This window comes from Ictidomys tridecemlineatus, chromosome 13, assembly GCF_052094955.1.
Source record: "Ictidomys tridecemlineatus isolate mIctTri1 chromosome 13, mIctTri1.hap1, whole genome shotgun sequence".
Classification (NCBI taxonomy): Eukaryota; Metazoa; Chordata; class Mammalia; order Rodentia; family Sciuridae; genus Ictidomys; species Ictidomys tridecemlineatus.
In genome coordinates, this window is record NC_135489.1 from 91,237,505 (window position 1) to 91,256,592 (window position 19,088).

General features: G+C 45.7%; 1 protein-coding gene and 1 long non-coding RNA gene across 35 annotated transcripts in view; one reads left to right on the forward strand and one right to left on the reverse strand.

Annotated features, from left to right (window-relative positions):
* Window positions 1-19,088, forward strand: part of Aopep (aminopeptidase O (putative)) — a 306,545-nt gene that overhangs the window by 61,852 nt on the left and 225,605 nt on the right. For 33 of the 34 annotated variants that reach the window (XR_013429872.1, XR_013429877.1, XR_013429878.1 and 30 more), the window contains 2 exons: window positions 1,969-2,110; window positions 8,599-8,844. Coding sequence is in view for 28 of the 34 variants with exons in the window: in XM_078030512.1 (XP_077886638.1) it covers window positions 1,969-2,110; window positions 8,599-8,844 (388 nt within the window). In the remaining 6 variants the exon portion in view is untranslated. The remainder of the gene's footprint in view (window positions 1-1,968; window positions 2,111-8,598; window positions 8,845-19,088) is intronic. The other variant, XM_078030514.1, reaches the window with a different exon arrangement.
* LOC144369989 (uncharacterized) lies at window positions 11,441-16,124 on the reverse strand. Its single transcript, XR_013429883.1, has 2 exons — window positions 15,686-16,124; window positions 11,441-14,931 (listed from the first exon to the last, which is right to left on the reverse strand). It is a non-coding gene; the product is annotated as an uncharacterized LOC144369989 (long non-coding RNA).

Genomic DNA, 19,088 nt, shown 5'->3' on the forward strand with positions numbered 1-19,088 from the left:
TTTAGAAAAATAATGACTGGCCAGAGCTCTCTGATTAAGAAATGTGTTCGTTCAGAATATTTAACCCGGGCCTTCCTTCCTCCTCTTTCATTTCTACTCCACCTCCTACCTGCTCTCTTGGCTTTGTGCAAACTGAAGTTCTCCATGGAGCATCAGGAGGCATCAGGTTGCAGGGAGTGAGGGGCCAACAGAGGCCGACACTGAGGTAGACGTGGAGCAGCTACCAGGCCAGCTCCATGCCGTGCTCTCCCAAGACTTCTGTGACTGTTACCCTCTTCCCACTGACTGGGGCTGGAGATAATGGTTCTCTCTAAGGCTGTGGAAGCGATGTATATCATTGGTTGGCTTTAGAATCGTTGGACTTGATTGTCTCTTTGACAAAGGGCATGCTTCCACTTCTTGGTCAGCTGAGAAAAAGGGATCTCGATAATGGCTACCCTGGCTCTAGAAGCAGGGTGAAACTCACACAGGCTGAGAGAATGACTGCCTCTGTGCTGGGTTCCCAGCAGCCCTGGGCATGCCCTCTGTGCCCCTCTCTCAGGTGTCTCCTCCAGGGCTTCCAGGCTTGGATTACACCAGGAATCATACATGTTCTTAGGCCTTTGCTTCCTACATAAAATTCTGTTGTTCATTAGAGAAATTCCATAACATATTTCTCTGAATTTAAGTTGGCACAATTTGAAAGGTAATAAAGACCCTTCCTGTGTTCAGAATCAGTAGATGAAGGAGCCAACCATATGGAGATCAAAATCTAACTGGATGGGGAAATTCACGCCATTTGGAATCAGAGTGTCACCCCACTGACCACACACAGGACTACTCCCTCAGCTCAGCTCTTGGAAAATGTCATGTTAGGGCCAATGTGGGCATGTTAATATTTCAACCCAGAATTTGACATCTTATCTGCTTACTCACCGAATTGGACAATCACAGGCTGTCCATGAGTGTGTAACCCTATAACATTTAAAGCAGCGAAAATTGCTCTTGTACGTGGGCTGACAGAGAGGTGTTACTCCAGTGGAACTTCCCCTCGTGGAAACATGAGGAATGGAGGAATGGGCTTCATGATATAAGGTGATATTAGCATCAGTTTAGAGCGCGTGCATCAGCAATGCTGTGCTAAATCATGCAGATTTCAGAGGCATGTCCTTTTCCCATCTAAGGCAGATGCAGTGGTAGTTAACAGTCACTTGTCCCTTTGATCAAAGCTTCCCTAAGGTTTGAACTACATACATAGAACACCCTCACCTGGGGTTGAGACCCCTCTTGGGAACTAGTTGGGCGTCATGGATCTGGGGAAGTCTCTACTCGTGTTTTTCATCTGCTCATCGAGCAGTGGGAGGATCATCTGAATGGAATGGCAGGATAGGGGCTAAGCCATGAACTTCTGTAGCTAATTTATTTCAGTATTAGGACTGAAACCCAGGAGTTCCCCTTCCTCTGTGTCATGTATTTTCTATGGTGTGCATTTTAGCTCGACTTATTTTATTTAGGAAGAATCATTTATTATTTTTTTTTAAATATTTTTATTGGTTGTTGATGGACCTTTATTTTATTTATTTATATGTGGTGCTGAGAATCGAACCCAGTGCCTCACACATGCCAGGCAAGTGCACTACCACTGAGCCACCACCCCAGCCCCAGGGAAGAATTATTTAGTTTCAGGACAGAAGCGATCATTCATTCCTTCAGGAGATGTCAGCTGTGCTTTCGAACGAGCGAGACGTGTTCTTGTCTCCGCAGGCGTGTGTTGTGAGTGACCACCTCGCACCTCATTTTGCTCAGCCTCACTGTGAGGCATCAGAATGATAGCTGGAAGAGCCCAGACCTCCTTGCCTGCCTTGAAACATCCCCTCCCAGAGACCTGGGTCTGCTGGGGTGACCTGCCCTGGGCTCTTCTTGTATCTCAAGAAATAGAGGAGGGCCCGGAGCCTTCCACAGCCTCACGTGCTGCTTCTTTCTTCACAGGGTGCTCAAGCTGGCATTACTACGTAACCATGCCGATGCCCGCTGCCACCCTCACGATTGCGGTGGGATGCTGGACAGAAATAAAGCTGGAGAAGGATCTGGTGACAGAACGACCCTTCTCATCTTCCGAGGCCACCTTCAGGTTTGTGTTTGGGAACTTGCTGAAAAACAAACCCTGGAGGGAGCAGGATGATGCGTTCCTTCCAGGCTCTGGGAAAGTGAGTCATCCCTGCCGAGAACCTCACCCAAAATAGGATTCAGACAGCAGGGAGAGGCCTGCTGGGAAGGAAGGAGAGAGGCAGAAGTGTGGGCGTGCTGTTGTGCAGGGAGAGCGAGAGGAGTGAGTGTGCAGTCCTCTGAGTGCAGTTGAAACATTTGTGTGTGTGAAGGGAGGAACCCTCAGGCCAACCCCACCTCTTCCTGCACCTTTTAACTGGTTTTTAGTGCTTGTCTGCTCAAAAACACGACTTACTAACATCGCCTACTGGATCACTTTGTAAGCCACTTGCCTTTCTGTGCGGTGGCTGCCATGGATGGCCTCCTCAGTGGAGCTTATTGGCCTCTTAGAAGTGCAGGAAGCTGTCCCGAAGCCAGTGGGCTAAGGGAATCAGACGGGGTCGGGGCCTTGCTCACCTCAGTACTTATTTTCTGTGTGGAATAGGTCAGAAAATCACTGCTGTTTCTACACATTGGGGCGGGCCGTTGGCTTTTCCTTGTGGCCTCCCTGGGTGCCCACCTGATTCTAGCTCTGGAGCCAACAGGGGTCTGCACAGGATGGGTACAGACTCGTGCTTCATGCTCCATTCCCAGCCTGCTACTTGTTGCTCGACTGAACCATTTTCCTTTCTGGCAGAGAGCTACCAGGTCAGTTTCTCAGGGTGGTGAACATCCGAGCAGTGGTGCAGCTGGTTCGGTCCTCCCCGAGGACAGTCAGGGCAACGCCTGGCACACATCCTCGTATGGTTTCTCTTGCAGGCTGTGCTTTCTTGCCATGGTGACTGCAGAGGTTGGTCTTTTAGGAGATGAAGCCATGTGTTCTGTCTTCTGACACACATGTCTTATTGCCTGTGTTTTGCTTTTTTGGCAGAAGGGAGCAATTTCCACTTGTTGGTCAGTAAGTTATATGCCTATTTTGAAGTGTTTCCTGAGCTGTGTAGAATATTCTTGCTTATTAGATTTCACTTATGTCTGCTTGAGGGAAGAAGAGAATTGTGTACAGCAGGGACAAAACCCCCTCTCATGTGGGAGCCTTTAATTGCCTGTGAGACCCTATAGTGCCCTCCTCCCCTGCACTGGGGCCATAGAGGAGGCTTCATTTTGCAGCTGTGGGCAAGCCAAAATTTCTGAGTGAGGAGAACAGGTGCCCCAGAGTGTCAGTGGATCCACAGTGGAGTTGGTATGAGCAGGAAATAAACTTTCTTTCTTTCTTTTTTTTTTTTGAGAGAGAGAGAGAGAGAGAGAGAGAGAGAGAGAGAGAGAGAGAGAGAGAGAGAGAATTTTAATATTTATTTTTTAATTTTTGGCAGACATAACATCTTTGTTTGTATGTGGTGCTGAGGATCGAACCCAGGCCGCATGCATGCCAGGCGAGCGCGCTACCGCTTGAGCCACATCCCCAGCCCAGGAAATAAACTTTCTTATGTTGAGCTGCTGAAACGCTGGGGTGGGTTGTTATTGTAGCATATCTTAGCCTATCCTGAATCGATACAGAAGCCATTGGTGGTTTAAAGTCAGAGAAAGTCTTGATCTAAATATTGTCTCATTCAGTCCTGAGGATAAACCTGTAAGATAGATTGACTTTGATAAATGAGGACACTGAGGCTGAGACAGTAACTCATTTATGTTCTTATACCTGTTTAGTCAACAATACCTAGATTCACACCCAGGCTTGACTCTCTGCAGAGGTGATTTATAATTTTACCTGGAGACTTAAAAAAATATCCAGAATATATCAAAATATCAGAATCCACATTCCTCTGGATTCTGAGTGATGACCTTACAGGAGAGTCCTTGCCATGATCAAGCCACTGTTACTGACTGGAATGTGTCATCTTAGGACAGAAAAGACAAGTGGGGAGCCTAGGAGCTGGAAGGAGCCATTCACACTGGTTGAATTTGAATGTGGGCAGAGCCACACTTCTGCAGAATGCAGACTTGGTGCATGAGTCCCCAAAATCTTCACTGGGAAGGAGCCGTGAAGGCTTCACCTAAAGCCTCAGGGTTCCATGATAAGGAGGTGCATTGTTGAAAAATGTGTGAAAGATTTAGAGAAGGCAAAGAAATAAATTTGCTATTTTGACTTTCTAGCCATGTTCCCAGGAGACCTGGGGCCAGGAGTGGGTAGTAGCCATTCCCTATGTGTGCTCTCTTTCCTGCCCAGAAACAACTACAGTGACCTCTCACTGGTCTGGCACCCGTCATTCGTAAAGACAGAGATGGCCAGACCAAAGGGGTTCTAGGAAGAGATGATGCTTAAAATTCCTGTTGGGGTTTGGAGAATGGGATAAATACTATTCCTCTCTTGTCCTTCTACATTTAAAACCAGTTGAGGAATGAGAGAAGGAGATTAAAATAAAGGTTTTGTCATTGACAGGAGCTGAGCCCAGGGAGTGCCCCTGTGTGTGGTCAGTGGGGTGATACTCCGATCCAAATGGCGGGAATTTCCCCACCTAGTTGACAACCCACTAGATTGCTGCAGTCTCTGTGACACAGGTGCTCATCCCACCTACTGCAAGACAGAGAGCAGGCCCGAAAGTACCCTCTCTGTGAGCACAAAGGTCCCAAAAGGCCAAGTCCCCAGTGGCTGAGACAGTCAGGGAAGCTGGGGGAGAGGGCAGTGTGTCCTTCATGGGAGGTTGCCCTTTCATGGAAGTGGAGGCCTGCAGAGTGGGCCCTGCCCCTTGTAGACCATGCCTGTGGTCTCCCTTCACTCAGCAGCATGCTTGTGCAGCAGAGGAGTACTGCTGATTAAACAGCAACTGCCCTGGCTTTGGCATGCCTGGGTGCCACTGCTCGTTAGCTGGAGGTGGCTCTGTGTTTACTCATGACATCTCTTTCTCTCTCTCTCTCTCTGCTCTCCAATCCTAGGGTGTTTCTGGTTATGTTCACATCTGGTCCCCCTTGCCTTCCCCAACCCCCTTTCTACTTCAAACCCTTGAGACCCCCAATTCAATTTGTGGAAATCTAGCTTTTACAGGGGCCTTATAGACTACAGGCTTTCATTTGCCTAAAGTGTTCATCTGGGTTCCAGAAATTTGGCCAGAGGATTGGTCACTGAACTTTTGATCATTGTTCATGTGGGCTAAATTATAGGAAGAACACTCCCTCTTCCAGCTCCAGTTCCACACACTCAGCCCACTCTGGGTGAGCACTGCAGTAATGCATTAGCTGTAAGGCACTGAGATAAACTGTCAAAAACTTATTAATTTTATTCTGCTCCAGCCACAGAGGACTCTGGTGTTATGTTTAACCTCTCTAGGCTTCTGTTGGGACCATGCAGCTTAAGCACGGCACGGAAACTTGGATGAAGTCCAGAGAAGCTCAGCAAAAATGATTAAAGGCACTGAAAATGGGCAGTTCCTTCTGAAGGAGAGCAGGCCTGGTGGGGAGGGTCGTTCTGTACAGGTGTGGAGAGTGAAGAGTTGCCTGAGCGGAAAGAGAACATCTCCACGTGGCCATGGGGTCTCTGCGAGACTTGACGATTCAGTGCAAATACAGCAGCATCCCCTGAGTTCTCCAGAGGCAGGCTGGATGTACAGAGGGGCTCATGCAGCAATTGTCACGGAGTCATGGTGCAAGAAGAAACCTCAGAGATCATTTTATTTCTCATTGTTGTTTTGGTTGCAGATGGACCCATACCTTTATTTTATTTATTATTATGTGGTGCTGAGGATCAAATCTAATGCCTTACATGTGCTAGGCAAGGCTCTACCACTGAACCACACCCCCAGCTCCAGTTTGTTCATTTTAATTAAAGCGTAGTTAGCGTACAGTGCAATGAGCAAGTCTTACTTGGCTTGCCGAGTTTCTGACACTGTATATACTTTGTAAGCCAGTTAGAGAGCACTCACTCTGGGAAGTTCTTTCACACCCCTTTCCAATCACTTCCTTCCCTCCTTCAGCAGCCACTTTGCAGAAAGATGAAGGTAAAGAGGTCCCAGATACCACCTTGCCTGCTCTGGTCACAGCTGGTCTCTGAGAGGCCGCTGAAACCCAAGTTTTCTGTCTCTCTGTTTTAGTCAGCTTTGTAGCTGCTGTGACTAAAAGACCCGACAAGAACAATTAAAGGAGGAAAAAAGTTTATTTAGGGGCACACGGTTTCAGAGGTCTTGTTCTATAGACAGCCAGCCTCCATTCCTTGGGGCTCGAAGTGAGGCAGAACATCATGGTAGAGGAAAGCAGCTCACATGGTGATCAGCAGCACAGAGAGACTCCACTCACCAGAAACAAAAAATATACCCCAAGGCCACGGCTCCAGTTCCCACCTCCAGCCACACCCCACCACTTCAGTCACCATTCAGTTAATCCCTTCAGTGGATCAATTTGCTGATTGGTTTAAGGTTCTGATAATCCAGTCATTTCTTGTCTAAATCTTGCATGGTATCACACGTGAGCTTTTGGGGGTACCTCACCTCACATCCACACCATAGCACCATGTGCGAGTTACTTCCCTCATGACATTTCCATTTTTGTTAGGAGTCTTACTGGTCTCACTTGTCTATGGTTTGATGGTCGTATACTCCTGCATTTTCTCTCAGACTTTGATTATGGAAAATAGTGCCCAGTCACGCACTTGGAATCATTTCCATCAGCTAGGCTAGTGCCATATGTTTCCCAAGAGACTCTCAATCACATTTTCCCTTGAACAAGTGGGGTTTTTTGGCGTATCTCTGGCTACCTCAATCTATTCTCTGCCCTTTGGTGTTCTTGTCTATAAGAAATAAACCTGCCTGGTGGAAACAGGCTGTATGTTCCTAGATGAAGAGCCTCTTTGCAGTGTTGTACTGTGGTTTGTGGAATTTATCCAGAAGATGCCTGTACACCTCCAGGATCTCCATTGCTAACACACTCTGATAGCTTTTCAACCGGGAGTGTGAGTTTAAATGACTGTAGCTCATCATATGCCTGTGTAAATACAGTAGGAAAAGGTGTGGTGGTGGTTCATTTCCACTTTGTGAGACCTTTGATTGAACTAATGCCCCGAACGGTTCTTGCCATTAGGTGGACACGTTGGCCTTTCAGTTAAGTGCTTACCAACAGGCACCTTGGCTGACTCTCCAATGCGAGGTTATCAATCCAGGGACTGCGGCTAGAGTTCAATGGCAGTAATTATAGTCTTTCTACTGCTTTATTCTGCTGAAGTTTCTGTAGCTCTCCTTCCATTTTTCTTACCCTCAACCACGATGAAGCATCATCAGGGCCGGAGGCCGGGCTCCTTGAGTCACACAGAGGGGAGAGCACCGCTGTATGGATCTCCTGAGAGCTGGCGTTGCTTGGGGGAAGGGCACTTCATAAATTGGAACAGGAATTGTCATTGAAACCTGCCCATACTGGGACAGGCCGGTGTTTAAAAATTTTTTTGTGTTCACTATGAATCAAACAAGCACCTACTGTCATAATCATAATTTGTAATACAAAGTAAAGAGGCTGCACATTGTGCTTGCATAAAGGACATGTTAGCAGGTGAGAAGACAGACTTCCCTTTGAAGTCAGTTTTGGTGGGTAGATAGCTGTCCTGAGACCTGCAAGTCAGGTTCTAGAAATTCTCTTCAGCTGCACCTTTGACGGGGTAACTGGGAGTGGTCAGATGGTACTGAGTGGGCTTCATATGGTTACTTAAAAGGACAATTCCTTTAAATTTGTGTTGACAGTAGCCTGCGGGACTATTGCCTCAGAAAACCAGTGGGTCCTCAGCAGCTGCTCTGGATGGGCTTTGTGAAGAACCCCCAGACGGCTTGTCAGTCAAAGGGACTGTGTTTTTTTGAAAACTTTGTACCTGCAACTGTCATTTGGCTTGTTCTCCTACCTTAGTATGAGTCTCTCATTCTAGAAAATTTCCAGAATTTTTATCTTAAGCTTGGCTGTACTTTCCCCTCCTTTCAGAGTTACAATTCATCCCTGATTTGGAGATTTTCCCATGATGATATTTAAAAGCACGTTACTGAGGGAAGAAATTGTTTTTATTTGGGTGGGAGGTAGTTTCATTCTGAGTTTGGATCCCATCCCCTCAGTTTATTCTAAAACAAGATTTGACTGCTTTTTTATCACTTAGATTGAACTGCTCCATGAACTCAAGCACATCAGTTTTATTTTATTTATTTTTTGTAGTTGTACATCGACAGCATGCCTTTATTTTCTTTATTTTTGTATGTGGTGCTAAGGATGGAACCCAGTGTCTCACACATGCTAGGCAAGCACTCTGCCCTGAGCCCGAGCCCCAGCCCCTCTTAGGTGTTTTGATCTGTAATCTTTCATTGCTATTCACTTGAACAGAGAACTGTCTTTGCTCATGAGCCCCTTGGAACTTCTGTCTCCTGTAAGTGGTCCATTGTTGAAGAGTTCCACCCCTCCGCAGCAGGAGTGGGCACGGTTTACCAGTAAGCGCATCTGCTTTTCTCCTGTCATCCCCAGGTGTGCTGGTGTTTGTGGTCACGTGGAATACCCCTGCCGTTTCCAGAATGCCTCTGCCACTGCCCAGGAGGTCATTCCTCACCGAGTCTTTGCCCCGATGTGCCTCCGGGATGTCTGCCAAGAGACCCTTCTGCCTCTGATCCCTCCTTGCCTCTCAGCTGCGCACTCTGTCCTAGGAACACACCCGTTCTCCCGGCTGGATATACTCATTGTCCCTGCTAACTTTTCAAGTCTGGGGATGGCCAGGTATGTCATTCTCTTGTGTCACTTGGAGCACATGCTCTGGAAATTCTTAGACTATTTCTTGCTTTTCTTGAGCTGTCTTAAAGCTGTCATTTGATTTGGAGGCAAGGGCCACGTAGCTCATCCTTGGACATCTTATTGCTCCTTTGAGGGTCAGTGTTTAAGCCCATGTGAGCCTGTGGGTGTCATGGGCTCAATTCAAACTGCCTTGAGAATGGAAAGCCCACGCTGTTGCTGGGGTTGCCCAGGGTGATGTATGTTGTTCAGAGCTGATCAGGGCTGTTAGTGTGGGTGATGAGAGCATAATTCGAATGAGTTCAAGGTCAAAGCGTGAGCTCTGGGCACAGTAACATGACCTGGTCCCAGGGCCATGGGCTGTTTGCCTAATCCTGACCAGCTGTCTCATCCATCCTTACCACCAGTCCCAAGGCAACGACTTGAGAGCCCCTGTGTCAGAGAGACTGTGGGCAGATCAGTGGAAATCAATCCTCACTGCTGGACAAACAGCTCAAGAGCAGATGGCCTGCCGCAGGGAGGGGCGGGTGGTACTCACGGTGCTACTATTTTTTAATACAATCAGTGCATTATTCTTACCGTGTCTTGGTTTGGTTCCTACAGAAAGTTGAACCTTTCCCCGATGTATCTTTTACAGGTAAACTCCCTTCATTAACTCCATTCTTTATTCTGCCATGGGTAGTGGTGTTCCACTGAAAAAGGACAGAGAGTATACTCAGGGTTTCCCTTGGTTATATTTCTGTTTGCAAATCTTAATCATTAACAGTGAATATTCTTGGCTAAGGATGGGAAAAATAAGCTCATCAAAACATGTGACTTTAAGTTTTTCCCCATTAGTCAAGGAAATTCCTGCTGCCAATTAATTTCCGTGCTTTTGAACAGCTGTCATTTGTGGTGTTTTCCCTGAAAACTGTGCACATTCTTAGTAAAACCCATGAGTAGAAAAGAACTGACCAGAACGTTTGCTTTTGATCTTTACTACATACATATACTTTTTAAAGGCTGGCTGACTTGACTTAATCCATGAGGAGGTCTGAGAAAGTCATTTAGACTGATTTTTATCCTATATTTATAAAGATAATGGGAATGTAGGAACTAGGATAATTATATATATTTGGTTACATGCATCATGTAATTGTCTTGGATGTCTATATATAGAATTTGTCTTAACAAAGGGGCTTCTTTGGTCCCTTTGAAGAGTCTCCTGGACTTAATTTAAGCAGAGTTATTGGTGAAGAAATGTTGTTCATTAAATGTTTCTCATTTGTATACAGTTTTGAGGGGGCATATTTATTTGGGAGTGTTTAGCACTTTACGAGAGCCGTAGCTTCTCAGAGCATGTTCACTAACAGGACCAGGTTCTGGCCTGAGGGAACCAAGGGTAGAGTGGTTTCAGAGGCAGGACCTTATTTTCTATAGCTCTTTCCTGACATTAGCTGCCAAAACCAGAATTTTGTTGACCTGCGGCCATTCTATAAAGCTTTGCTTTTCAAGTTTGCGTGCCCAAGCAGGTACACTGCTGCTTTTTGAGATATTTAAAGTGGTTTAAGCACACTTAACTCTGTACTTTTAAAGTAATACCCGAAGGCCAAGTGTTACAAATGTCAAACCATGGGATGATGATGATGACTTAGCAGCAGCAAGACTGCTTCTGTGCTTAAAAATAGGAGAACGGACATTCAGAAATTTGTGGTTGGTTGTCATATATCTTTTTTTTCCATTTGAGACTGTGGAAATAAAGATGTCTTCCTGGACTGCATTGCTGTCCCCTGAGTTTGGGCTGTGGAGGGGGATTGTGGCATCTTCCACAGCCAGTAGGAAGGGGCAGGGGAAAGAAGGGGGGACTCTTGTTTTTTTCAAACTCTGACTTAAATGGATTCCACTTGCTTGGCTTGACTCTCCTGGGATCCCAACACCTTGAGCCACATGTGGCCACAGCAAAGCCTTAACTTATGACTTTATATTTAGAGTTAAGGCTTTGCCTACCTGAGGCTCTGTCAATCAAAGCTGAAACAAAAATGACAGCCTTGTAGGTCAACTCTGCACCCCAAATAGGGGAAAGAATCCCCAAGGCTAGAAGGAGCCATCCCAAAGGACCTCCACCCTGTAACTCTCCACTGTTCTGTGAGTTATAATATGCTGAGAGATCAAAGGATTTCTCGGTTCATTAGCTGGTTCTTTCCCAATTCCGTGTTTTATAAACATGCATGCAAGATCATCAGTTCCATACCTCTGAACTTCTTTAGTGATTAGGTCGTAATTATAACGAGTACCACTTTATACCATTTTAGTATTCTTTTTTTGTGAAAAGGCATTCACTTCTGCTTGTGACCTAAAACAAGTCATTAATAACTGTGTTAAAGAATTGCTTTAAAAAAATTTGGGGTTATATCCATAAAGATTTTACTGTGTTTTAAATATTATACATTATAATTTGTGTAAGCTTAAAACTCTCCACTCTGATTCTGTTTTTGAGCCTAATCTGATATTTAGCTAAGTAGAGGAAAAAAAAACAAACCTCATTTGTACAGCTTGAATGTGTGGTAATGACAAATCAGTGTATAAGAAGGTGACGACTACCCAGTGTTTTCGGATTTGGAATGTTTTTCATAATAGCAGTGACTAGAGTATTTACCAGGGCTACATTTCGTGATTCTTGTCTCCTTTTGAAATAACCAGAGTCATTATTTATTGACCCCCACCTCCACCCTAACCCTTCCCAGGACCACTGTTCAGGGGAGAGGTGCTTTTCTTCTTTCTGATCTGGAGGAGAATCACTAATTTGCTTTGAAGACACTGTGGATTGTTCCCTCCCCACACGGGTCTCACTCGGTGGGTATGGGCTTGCTGTTTTGGTTTCACAAAGACACAATCTGCTGTGTTGGGAGCTGTGAAGGAACGTTTCTTGGATTGAGTACTTGGATACCTCTGTGAAGACAAAGGCACTGTAAACGAGTCCTCGATGGGTGGACAGCTCTTCCTGTTTGGATAGTTAACATTCTGCTGTTTTCCTCTTGACTTCTCACATTCTCTGTGTCTCAGAAACCTACTAACCAGCCCACTTTCTAGTACCGAAGCAGGACGGGAGAAGAGCTTATTGCACTGGCACTGTTAGCAGTGCAGTTGATGGAGTAGCACCTGGAGCCAGGTTTCTGACAGCTGCTTGAAAGTGGACACCCACCTCTGTCTTACCTCTGTATGTTTGGAATAAATGCTTTGTTCCAGCATTTGCCCTTCAGCAGTTCACAATTGCATATCACCACACATAATTAGACTGGCAAAACCACCTCGCTGACATCCAGACCCTCCACCCCCGTATTTGAATTTCAAAAATCTCCTGTGGTTTTTTGTTTGGTGCCAAAATCAAAATGCCACCTAGCTCTGCTCACCAGTCCCGCCATCCACATGTGGTTTCACCCCCGAGGAACAAAATTGGTCACCTACTGATAGGTGACCAATTCTGCTTTGAGCTCTTTTCCATGGCACTATGACAGTTTTTTCCCCCCCCTTTGCTCATTTTGTTGGTGTATTTGTTCACTTACAAGGGTGAACAAGGTTGATGAGTTCTCTGTCTTCATGGACTTGATGTAATTAGGGGATGAAAATTTTATTCATGAGAAGAAACTAAGAAGTGTGTGATGAAGAAAATAAAACCAAGTAAATGATAAAGGAGGAGAAATGGGTGGCCATCTGAGCTACTCACGCATCATGTAAGTAAGAGCAGAGAGACACTGACAACTGGCAGTGGTTGGATCAGGATCCATCATTCCAGGCGGTCAGGGTTGTGGAGAGAGAGCTGCAAGTGAGGCCCAGTTTTGTCTTGGTTTTCTTGGAACCCCAGGTGCGCTGCCCCTCATGACTGGTTAGTTAGAACCCAAGTGGCCTGCACCTGCTGACCTTGAACAGAGTTCTCCAGTGCTGGGACTCAGGCTGGCATTACCATGTTTTTGTGTGGCTGGTGACGGATTCCTTGCAAACTTTTTGACACAATAGATCAAAAGGAGGGAAGCTGTGTTTATGTTTGCTCATCCTAGTTTTTAAGTGTTTTTTTAAAGATTGATCACAAATAGAATGGATAAATACTTTAGATAGTTATCGATTGTTTACATATCTTAGAACACTTTACAGAGTAGAAGTACTCTAGAGCTCCCAGTTACACACGAGTGGTTCTTGAAAGACTGGATTGTGCAGTCAAGGCTTGCTGATCCTTCTTCCTGACTATTGCATGCACAGTTGTCTTAAGTACCTCAATTTGCAGTCGAACGGTGTGCACCCCTACATGCCCAGGAATGCTCGGAACAGGCTTTTCCCTCCACCCCTCCTGCTGGGTTAGACTGGGTGTTGTCCTGTTTATTTTCATCTCCCAGCCAATGCATAAGAGAATAAGCTAAACACGACATGCTGGTACAAAGGGCCCGTTGTTCTCAGCCTTCTAATTGTGCTCCTTTCTGCCGAGGAAGGAAGCAGTCATAAATTTGTGTCATTATCTTAAGTAGCTAGGTTTCACAGCCTCGGAAATTTTTCTTTGCTTGTTCTTTGTTAGCTTCTATTTGAATTTTTGATCCCCTAAACCAAAACTATCATACTTCTAAACATTCCTACTTTAAATTTTAAGGGCTTTCTCACACACACACACACACACACACACACCCTGTTTCAAGACAGGATGCAATCATAGTGATTCTTTCTCTTAGGAATCAGATTTTGAGCCTTAAATTAGTGTGCCTTTCAATTAATTCATCACTCTGCTATCCTCTGGATTTTGGGTTTGTATGTTTCTTTTTTCTTTTTTGGTTGTTGATATTTGTTTCTCATATTGTAACAAATTCTCAAGTTTCTCTCTTTATGGATTATTTTAGAGAATATTCTGAGGGCTGTGGATATAGCTCAGTGATAGAGCACCTGCCTAGCATATATATCTTACATATTTTAAGTGGGCTTTTTCTTCCCTGTTATTTTTCAGTGTAGCTTTTCTCTGTTTGTTTGTTTGTTTTTTGTTTTTTTGAGCAGGTGGGTGTGAATGATTGAAAGAGCCTCAGTTCCATCCTTTTTTCCCCTCTCTATGGCATTTCAATTCCCTGTTTTCTGGCGAGCTTGCCATTGCTGTCGAGGTGAACACAGCATGAGTGGTGAGTGAGGCAGTGTGCTGTGCAGTCTGCATGCCCTCTTAGACACTTCCCCTTAGTTGCTTTGTGTTCAGTCTCCACTCTGTCTCTTTCTCTCTTTTTGTTTTGCTTCTTGAGAAAGTGATTTACTTTGTGTTCTTCTTATAAGAAGGGGTTTTCTCCTTCTAATGTGTTTTATTCCTTTAATTTTTCTTTCCTAAAATAGTAATTGGTGTTCATAAAATGATGTTCTTCTCAGATTCTGAAAACCCTTGGCTGTGATGATTTTGTTGTTCTTTGACAGTCCCAGTTGGACTAAGTAGAGTAAGTCTTGTGGATCTGGGGGTTCCAACATGGGCAAGGCTGATCTGTACCTGTCTCTGAGATCAGGTAAACAGGCTTCATGATTTCCTGTGGGAAGCTGAGTGGCTCTGTGGTTGAAGGTGTTTGAAGGTCAGCATTCCCTGAGGCCTGGTTCTAAAGCAGCCGTAGAGTCTGGGTATCAGACAGAGCCCTGGGTGCTATGGGCGCGTGGAGCCAGGCTGTCTCATTTCTGTTGAGTAACAGGCAGGCTCATCGTCTCGCCACCAGGTAGCTCTGCTGCTTGTCAGATCCAGAAGTAGCATTTGATCATCATCAGCCGTGACTCCTCACCCTGAAGGACTGCGCTCAAGTATTGTGTGTCTTTTGAACTGTTCTCCACGCACTGATTGACAGACCTACCTTCAGAGAACACTGTAGGGCTGTCCTTCAAGGGAAGCTGGCAGGCTTTGAAAGGCCTTCCCCAAGCAACTGTCTCTCACCTGCATGTGTAGTCTTCCCTCTCTGTTGATGTCACCTTGGGCAGCCAGTCTCTTCCAGGCCTTGAGCTTGGCGTGGGCAGCTGGCACCACCTGGCCATTTTTCCATTGCAGAGGAAAGGCCTTTCCCTTCCCATTCACCTCTCCACAGAAGCCTCAGGAGCATCATCCTGGACAGAACACACACACACTGCGTGAAAAAGGACCATGTACGTCAATGTAGAAAGTGCCTAAATTGAAATATTCCTCATCTTGTAGGCTTTTACTCCTAGACCATGACGCTAAGCAAGCGAGGGCGGCCAGCTTTGGGGCTGGCTTCTGACCGGTGTGTGGAGGTTTTTGTGTGGAGTTGTGTTTCCTTCCGGGATGGACTCCTTTTGGGGCGGAACCTAGCTCCAGAAACTGTCCTTCATCCAGGCCTGATGCTTGAGCAGCTCTACTGTTCAGGAGCAAGGCCTGTGCTGTGGTGCAGCCAGCGTGCAGCTAGAACAGACTGGCTGGGTCCCTGCCACAGAGGCCCGTTTGCATAAAATGGATGAGGAATTCCTTGATGCTTCATCCTACTCCTAATATGAATTGAGCAAGTATTTCAGATACCTTTTCTTAAAAAGAAGTATTCACTTGTTTATAGTAAAAGGCTGCAGATGTAAGGAAAGGCTCGTTTTAAAAATGGTTGATTACTATGTGGAATTTGAGGGTACAATGCCAAAATCCACCCTGATTTAACTCCAAAGTGGAGCTCAGAGTAGAACATGTTCTGTTTCTTGGTTAACTAACCATACTATTTATAGAGGTGACTCCTCAGAAAGCTTAGACATTTCTCCCAGAAGATAGAATGTCAAATCCATAGTTATTGAAGAACCCAGAGCTGCCCTTCACCTTCCCAGTTAGCATGCTGAAAATAACCTCCTCCCCGTTTCTCACCAGAAAGTAGGAATCTTGGAACTTCATTTCAGAAGAGTGTGGGTGGCACTGTTGGGTTCCCCTGCCAAGACTTGGGACAGCAAGGAGGAAAGCCTGGTGACCGACTCTTGAGCCTTTGTGCCTTCGAGGCCACCTGGCTCAGTTGTTGGGAACCATGGGTGGCAGATCCTAGTTTTTAACTGTGTCCTTTAAGAGACTGCCCTGAGAGCCCAAGGATGGTGCCTTCCTTTATGAGTCAGCTGCAGTTTCTGTTTGTTTTTTTTTTCATCCTGTGCCATTTCTGAATGTGCCTTGAAAGCTGGCAGTGGGGACAGGATGGATGGGCACAGCAAGTTCGTTCAGGGGATGTACACCGTGCCCAGGTGTGATGCATGAAGCCGTGGCCACAGAAAGTGTGAGCCCTTCAGCCTCAGTCAGGAGAGTCTGGAGTGGGTTGCAAGGGAGACTAGTTTTGTGGAATGTTAATAATGTGGGGGCAAAGAACTGGGGGTTAATTAGTTTCGGAAATGAATGAATTAAACAAAGTTAAAAGAGATTCTTTACTGGAGGGCTTCTGAGAAAACTTTTAATATTTTTATTATCTGATTTAATATCCTGGTATATCTGTGACTCTCAGAGCCAGAGCCAGACATTCCCCCAGCTAAGCTGTATTTCCCCAACTGTTTTGCCCAGGGATCCCCGCTTTATGATGAAGGTTTCATGGGGTGGGGGAACCTCATCAGATCACATTTTGGGAAATGATTCTGTTCAGAACTCCCTGGGAGTGCACTGTGGAACTGGCCATGGGGTTCCCTTCTCCTGCTGTCAGTGGCGACCAAGGACCTCTGTGGGTAAAAGGCTCAAGGAAGCCATCACAGGCCTTTTCTTAGGAGACTCCCAGCTCAGCTCAGGGAGCCCCTGGCTTCTCTGGCGCGCATGCCTTTTTAATAATCGCTTGCTCTGTGTATCCATACTTATTTATGTGTAAGTTGTATGACTTTAATTTGGTGTTAATATATTAGGTACACTAAAAAACACAAAAATAGAAAATTTTAAAAGGAGAAAAATAATTACACAAATAAATTTTGTCACTTCCTTCCTTTATTCCAGTAAATTGTTTTGTGCCTTGGGATTCCTGCAATTGCCTAGGTCCCACTGTGGTAACTCCTGGTTGAGTGGATTTGGGGTGGGGTCTTGGCATCTAGAGTAACAGCCCATCTCAAGGCAATCCTGCTCAGAGATTGGATTGCGTGGTATTAGGTGGGACATGTGCAGGGTGTCTCTGTCAGGGAAGGACCAACTGGAAAGCTTCCCAGTCCCTACACACTGCCACCTTCTCTCAGGTGAGGAGAGAGGCTGAGGTGCACTAGTGAGTGGGGGAGGGAAGCTGCCTGGCTGTGCTTCCTGCCCGCTGCTGTGCTCCGGGACCTGCGCCCCATCACAGCTAAGGCCTCCCTGGAAAGCTGCTGGGCCTCCCTGTCCCAAGCAAAGGGTTAATTTAGTGTCCTAGAGCCCTCACATTCTTTGATTTAATTTTTTATTTTGTACAGCGGGGGTGATTCAATTTTGTTCAGCAATTTAACATACTCATATATTTTCTTTTTGATGCAAGAGCTAGTTAGATGATGAGGCTGAGATTTTCTCTACTCCATCAGCACCTAGGCATCAGTAGGCATTTAAATGTTAGGCCCCCAAGCAGAAGTTTTAGAAGGGGCCTCTCTTACCTCTCTAGTTAATTGCAAAATAAACATCTCAAAGGCAGGGCTCCTTCCTTTCACTGTAATCCTGCCTCTGCTCTGCGCACCCTCAGTGCAAAACTGCATTCTCAGGTAGTCACTGGGAGCAGGTCTTCCTTCAGCCCAGCAATTTATGGCTCATACCCCTCCTGTGACTGCCTAGCCAGTGACTAACCTGTCCGCTCCCTGCTTCTCTTGCTCTTAGCCTCCAGATATTCTCCATTTGTGCGCTAATAAGTTGCATGTACACGTGTTTGAGCAGTTGTCAGGCTTGTCTCCAGTTCAAACTGTGCTTTGGTTTAAAACAAACAACAACGGATAACCCGGAGGGGGGGTGGGATGGATGAAGACCTTTCAGTTGTGCCTGCAGGTGGTGTTGTTTTGACCTTGACAGTCAGTTTTAAACGACCTGTCAAGCACCTCTGTGCTTCTGGGCACACCCACCTGGAAGATATTATATCCCTTAAGCTTTCTGTGCCCCAGCAGGCAGGCGCCCGGTCCCTGGGCTTTGTTTTCATTGATGGAGGGTTAATGCATGTGTGGCAGGACTTTACTGAGAGGGGCCTAGCTACAAATGCTGTTTTCATTTAATTCTGATTTCTCTCCTCACTTGGCCTTACCATCCCTTCCCCCACACCCTTTATCTGCTTCCACTTTGCTCCTTCCACTCCTGATGAGCCCTCCCTGCTCCACCCCACCTGTTCTATTTGGCTTTACACTAAACTTTGTTCCTGGCTTTGATACTTCCTTGCAGAGCTGCAAGCAATGTGGAGATTTTGGGCCCCAGAGCTTAACAGGGTGCACTGCTTGGTAGGAGGCTTAAGCCCTAGTCCTCAGGGCACTGCACAAAGTTGGGCCCAGAAAGCCTACCTGGACCCTTGTGCCTGTTCTGGTAAAAACCTTGAGTGTAACCTCCTAAAGTTGCACTTTTTCATCTTGAGTGTTGTCTGGGGAGACATCTTCAGGGCTTATTCTGACTACTTCTTGGTGGTTCTGGATTATGTCATTTTCATATGTTTGAATTTGCGGTCTTGAACTTAGTCTTTCCCTGGCTCTTAGTGACTATTATGGTATTGAAGGCTTAGTCCCCAGTGCAGAAGTGGGACCTATGGAAAGTGACTGGATCATAAGGGCTCTAACCTCATCAGTGGGTTAATCCATTCATAGCTGAATGGACTCCTGGGAGGTGCTGGAAACTGTAGGCAGGTAGGGCGTGGTTGGAGGAAGTAGGTCATCAATGAAAGGCCAGTGACTCACCTGAGATTGAAATTCAACCAAGAGATTTTATTGGGGGGCTGCCCGAAGGGGAAGAAAAGAGGCAGAGAGCATCAGTGTGAGCTTGCAAGCTTCAGCTTAAGAAGGGTTGTTTTGGACCTGGCGGGTGCTGATTGGCAGGGTGACTCAGGAATGGGCCAGTGGACACTGTGTCCTGTGGGGATTAGTTGAGAAAACTTTTTTTTTTTTTTTTTGATGAATCAATGGCAAACTCATTTAATAAATATATAAAAAGAAAAAAATATTTTCAGGCATTGATTTTAAATTAAGCATACAAAATAAATGCCAAAATGTGAAAAGTACATATTAGCATCTCCAGAAACTTTGAGGATTCACAAAACAATATTGCATTATAAATATCTTAAGCAGAGGGGAGGAGAAAGGCTTTCCTTATTCTCTTCAATTTTATTAGC